A 5342-nucleotide genomic window follows, 5' to 3' on the forward strand; every position below is an offset into this window, starting at 1 on the left:
AAAGCCGTAACCAAGTCTGATTACCAGCGCGGGCCCGGTTAAGACAACGTAGTCTGGGCAGACTTGGCTAGGGCCCCCCGGTTTGGGGGGTGTGGGAGTTGCTCTCACAACCAAAGTAGACTCTCACCTTTCAAAAAAAAAAAAAAAACTAAAAAATATAATAACTACTTACTGTCACATCACTGTCATGTAGGCAGTGAGGCAATAACTAGCTACATAATAACCAGGTGTACTAGCTTAGTGGTTTAACTAAAAACGTTATTATTTTTTACCTTTTTTAAAAGTGGATTGTAAAAACGTTATTATTTTTCATGCCCGTTATACAAATGGCAATGGGTCTCCATGGAGCCGCCATATGGCGGAGGGTGATGGTGTTTGGCACTCGGTGTGACGTGGAGGCTTTAACGCCTTCACTGCACACTGTCTTAGTAGCGTGCAACAAAAGTGAACGCTTAACTTGGAGTCCGTTAATACTCTAATCATGTTTTCTTGTTTGAATCTTGGTTTGGAATACTAACAATAATTTATCTTAGATCCGTGTAAAATTAATTCATAAGTTAGTTTACAAGTGAATGAATAATTTTAAGAAATACAAGTAACTAAGTAAACAAACATGAATCTCGGCTTGGCTCGTGTGCAGGATACATTGAATACTACATAACATATAAACTTAAATTTACTGGTCACGTGACACTAGTGTTTTTTACTACATGGATCGATCGACTTATAATTAGCGCACCAAAAAGCCAAAGTGCCACGATTTAGTTTAGTCTGGACCGGACCGCTACCTGTTCGACCCGACACAACGACACCCTATTTTGCATTGTAAAGATTTTCATCATCTTTTATTCCTTATGCAATTTCAAACACAACATATTTTTACATCAAACGAAACAAGTATTCGTATAATTACCAAACATCATGCCTTTGTGTTATCGATTTTGTAGAAATTGGTCAATGTATTCCCGAGTTCCTTGGTGAAAAACCTTCTCATGTAGTCATCATATTTGAATTCCTGGTAAACCGCGGGTTTCGTGGTAGATATGAGCTCTGGGAATGGGCCGTATAGTTTATCTCGGTTGCTTGCATTGAAAAATACCGCAATGGAAACACGCGCGCGTTGAGCAGGGTTTGCTAATACCCGATGCTCCACACTTTTGTATTCATCGTTTGACATTATCTGTGAAATTAAAAAAATACGAATATACATTTAGATTAATTTATGTAAGTTGGTGTTTAAATTTGTGTTTTGTAACTTATTATAATCATACATGATTTTATAATCAGTTATATGGCTGGATTTGAACACGGTGCCTTAACATGATAAATAATAGGTAAACTTGTATTTTATAACTCATTTAAGGGACTTCATAAAAAGTATGAAAGTCTAAAGACACAAACCTAACCCGAAATTCGCGGGTTTGGGTTTAGTCTAAACGGATTCGGGTCGGTTTCAGGTTGAACCCGCAAACCCGTTTAGCGAAACCAGTCGGGTTCGTGTCAACCCGGTCGGGTTGGCAGGTTGACCTGTTTAACCCATTTATATAATATTTTACTTTCTTTCACATATTTTATGTCAAAATTAATTTGAGTGTGTATTTTACGCCATCACTGTAACTTAAAAATAGTAATTGACAAAAAAAAAATTATAATTTAAATGTAATTCTATTATATATTTGTGCTTTTTTAGATTCGATATATTAATTTGCGAAATAAAATAAAAAATTTAAAAATTTGGGTTGAATGGGTCGTCTTCGGGCCGACCCGTGAATATTCGGGTTGTGTTCGGGTTCAAGCGTATGACGCAATCTTCCGGCTTGGGTTCGTCTAAAATTTTCGGGGTCGGGTCGGGTTGAAGTCACCAACCCGCAAACACGACCCGTTTAGCATCCCTTAAGTACAGAACAATAAATGGCATAAAAGTACCTGAAGCATATCACCTATATTGATAATAATAGCACCATGAACCGCCTCAACATCAGCCCAGTCATCACCACACTTGACCTGCAACAACCCGCCCACTTCATTCTGGACCAATACGGTCAGCACCCCCGGGTCGGTGTGGGAGGCTATGCCCACCGTGAGCTCCGGCTGAGGACACGGTGGGTAATAATGGGACACACACGCCCTCCCTTCCAAACACGACAGTTCCTTCAACTTCTCACTTTTAACCCCCAATCCGTCACATAAAATCGACATCAACTCTTCACCTAACCCCACCACCGCCTTGTCCCATTCCGCCAGCGCCACCCTACATATCTCCGGCACCGCATTCCAGTCCAACTCCACGGGTGACACCCTCACCTGCAGATAGACTTGTAAGCAAACCGAACCATGGTCATGTTCATGTATTTAATTTTAACCAACAAATGATCGAACCTAAACAGTTAAACCATAGTTGTCACTAGCGAATAGTTAGGATAGCAAAAGCGATAGCGATGAAATTGCGGGTGCTATTTTATATTTTATGTATAGAGATACACTAGAAGAAAATTCTAGAAATATATTATATGTATATTCTAGCCGAGGTTGACTGCGTTTGATAGACTCCGAGTAATTAAACATATCGTTTAAGTAAATGAACAAACATCGTTGTTTGTGTTAACTATTCATTAAACGTTTGGTTGTTTACAGTCATACTACTACCTGCAAAGTATCTCGCCAGCAGGCAGCTTTAGACAGATACAAGTCAAAATTAGTAGAATAAGCAGCTCCTTTATCAGCCTCCCGGTGATAAAACCGCATCTTATACTCAGTGGGTTGCTCAAAAAACTCTTTAATCGAACCAACTGCTGATTCAATTACCCTTTCCGGAATTCTGTGATTAACAATCTGGAAAAACCCAAGCGTGGAAGCCGATTGCCGGATTTGTTCAACCACCGTTGACCGGTCGCCGGATAAGTCAATGACCGGAACGGTTAATCGAGGCCGGTTTTTGGGTTTTGGACCGGGGAGATTCTCCGGTGGGTGGTGGAAGAAGCGGGGAATGGTGGTGATGCCGGAATCTAGCAACCCTTTTACGCCGATTTTTGATTCGTCGAATTGTTTGACTTCTGTAAGACGATCGTAGTCTTGTTCGGTTGTTACTGGCGCCATTGATGATATAGTACGACGGCGATGGTGGTGGTGGTTTGACGTAAATTACGATGGGGTGTTGAAGACACTAGAAGGATGTTAAGGCAATGTGTAATGGGGCGCGAGAAAGGGGCATAGCGCCATTATGGCGCCGAGAACACCGCCCCCCCCCCCCCCCCCCCGCGCCATGTTTGAAAAATTTTGGCCAGCGCGAACATTATAGCGGCGTGATGAACAATTGTTTTAAATTTTTTGACCGTTACAAACGGTCGAATTCAATAAAAAAAAAATTCAATTTCTTTTTAAACTTTCCTTTAAAATTATTCTCATCTCATTATTTTTTTACCATACACATTCAAACATTCTCATCTCTCTCAATATTTTATACAATTCTTAAATATTTTATACAATGAATCCATTCAACCGGGGCTTCATTCCTCCCCGATCTAGTGCGGTCCCAAACCAAAGTGGCAATCCTACTCGTCCCGTGGCACCGGTTCCCACTAGACCCAACCCTTTCGGCTCCGGTTTTCTCGATTACAATCAACAAAGTCCCGGGTTCATGAATCTTTTGAACCAACCGCTATCATGGGACCCTAATCTCTACGGGTGGAACCCAAGTCAAAACATGGATGGGATGGGGTCGTCTCAAGCGTTTGGGTCGGCTCAAGCGTTCGGCTCCCCACTACACGAACCCGATGTTGTTCCGGAGACGCAACCCGAGGTACCGGATACGCAACCGGAGACGCAAAAAGGAAAAGGAAAAGCAAAACGGGCACATAAAAAGAAAGTGGAAACCAACACCCGAACGAAAAAAAATGTGCAAACGTGGGAGCCCGAAGAGTAGTATGCGTTAACCCGCGCTTTCATCGATGTTTCGGAGGACCCGGTCATAGGTATGTTTATTTTTTTTCTGTTTTTATATTTTTTTTTCTGTTTTTTTTTCGGTTTTTTATTTTCTGTTTTTAATTTTTTTTTTCTGTTTTTTTTTTATTTTCAGGTTTTTATTTATTTTGTGTTTTTTTTATTTTCAGTTTTTTGTTTTTTATTTTCTGTTTTATAATTTTCTGTTATTTATTTTCTGTTTATTATTTTCTGTTTTTTAATTACTTTCTGTTTTTTATTTTTTTTCTTCTGTTTTTTATTATTTTCAGTTTTTATTTTTTAAATTTTGAGCTAACATTTTATATTGTTTTGTGTGTAGCAAACAATCAAAGTAAAACCGTATTTTGGAACCGAATACGAGAACTCTTTTTCGAGCTCATGGGTAGGGGAGAGGAATACCGCCTACCGGACTCTATATCGGGGAAGTGGTCCGATATAAACAAGAAGTGCACAAACTTTCAAACTGTGTACCAACGCTTGTATTCCGGGTGGAAAAGTGGAAGTAGCGATGAAGACATTACGCAAGAGGCATTGGTCGAGTATACGAACGCTAATGGCCATTTCCCGTACATGAAGTGTTGGCAAATCCTTCGCCATAGCCCCAAATGGGCCGTCGTATCTACTCCTAGTGGTCGTTCGGGAAATACACGGCCATCAAAGAGGTCCAAAACAAACGAGTCGGGTGAACCCGAAACGCCAACCTCCGACGCTCGAAACATCGGCTTGAACGAGGATATTCCGGATGACGAGCCGGTGGAGGAGCTACCAAGACCGCCCGGAAGAAAAAGCCGGGTGAAAAAACCCGAGTCGTCGTCGATGTCTATGGGAACGGATATGAGTCACGCATTTTCGGAGATAAACAAGCGGCTTCAAGACATACACGAACTCGGTAATAAACGTTTGGAGGAGAACGAAAAAGTTACGGAGATTATGCGGGATCGACAATGGGCTCACGACTTTGACTTCTACTCCAAACCGCATGACCACTTAACGGGAAAAGCTTTGAAAATGGCGTTGGCACAAAAGGAGCGGATTGAAAAAAAATATAATCTTTGATTGTGTAATTTTTTTTTATGCTAGTTTAATGTTTTTTTTTTCTAGTTTCATGTTTTTTTTTATTTTATTGTACTTTTTTTATTTAATGAAATGAATTTTATTTTTAAAAAACTTACAAAATGAATTAAAAAAATAAAAATTAAAAAATGAGTAATGATTACACAGGGGCTTTATGACTACGGCCTCAAAATTCATAACGCCCCATAAAGCCCCGGGGTGACGTGGCATGCCACATGTCACATAACGCCCCTAAAAGGGCTTTATGACTACACATGCCCGGATGTTAAACGAAACTTAATTTGTTTTTAATGTTTTTTAATAAGACT

General features: G+C 40.2%; 2 protein-coding genes across 3 annotated transcripts; one reads left to right on the forward strand and one right to left on the reverse strand.

Annotated features, from left to right (window-relative positions):
* Window positions 1-694: 694 nt before the first annotated feature.
* Window positions 695-3185, reverse strand: LOC110926258 (1-aminocyclopropane-1-carboxylate oxidase homolog 3). Of its 2 annotated transcripts, none has more exons than XM_022170013.2 (3): window positions 2644-3185; window positions 1927-2304; window positions 695-1180 (listed from the first exon to the last, which is right to left on the reverse strand). In XM_022170013.2, the coding sequence occupies exons 1-3, from the start codon at window positions 3094-3096 to the stop codon at window positions 920-922; spliced, it is 1092 nt and encodes a 363-aa protein (XP_022025705.1). In that variant the 5' UTR covers window positions 3097-3185; the 3' UTR covers window positions 695-919. The 2 variants fall into 2 exon arrangements, with proteins under 2 accessions (XP_022025705.1, XP_022025706.1); XM_022170014.2 differs by having other exon boundaries at window positions 698-1180; window positions 2647-3183.
* A 327-nt stretch (window positions 3186-3512) lies between these two features.
* On the forward strand, window positions 3513-5057 carry LOC110926261. Its single transcript, XM_022170016.2, has 2 exons — window positions 3513-3971; window positions 4280-5057. The coding sequence occupies exon 2, from the start codon at window positions 4339-4341 to the stop codon at window positions 5014-5016; it is 678 nt and encodes a 225-aa protein (XP_022025708.1). The 5' UTR covers window positions 3513-3971; window positions 4280-4338; the 3' UTR covers window positions 5017-5057.
* Window positions 5058-5342: the final 285 nt, after the last annotated feature.

This window comes from Helianthus annuus, chromosome 17 (genome assembly GCF_002127325.2).
Source record: "Helianthus annuus cultivar XRQ/B chromosome 17, HanXRQr2.0-SUNRISE, whole genome shotgun sequence".
Lineage (NCBI taxonomy): Eukaryota > Viridiplantae > Streptophyta > Magnoliopsida > Asterales > Asteraceae > Helianthus > Helianthus annuus.

Bases quoted from the DNA above. Each gene is read 5' to 3' on its own strand.
- LOC110926258 (XM_022170013.2), bottom strand. From the start codon at position 3,096: ATGGCGCCAGTAACAACCGAACAAGACTACGATCGTCTTACAGAAGTC. The intron at 2,305-2,643 runs GTAGTATGACTG...GTCTATCTGCAG, and splicing joins GGCGAGATACTTTGCAGGTA to GTGAGGGTGTCACCCGTGGA. The intron at 1,181-1,926 runs GTACTTTTATGC...TTAATTTCACAG, and splicing joins ATATAGGTGATATGCTTCAG to ATAATGTCAAACGATGAATA.
- LOC110926261 (XM_022170016.2), top strand. From the start codon at position 4,339: ATGGGTAGGGGAGAGGAATACCGCCTACCGGACTCTATATCGGGGAAG.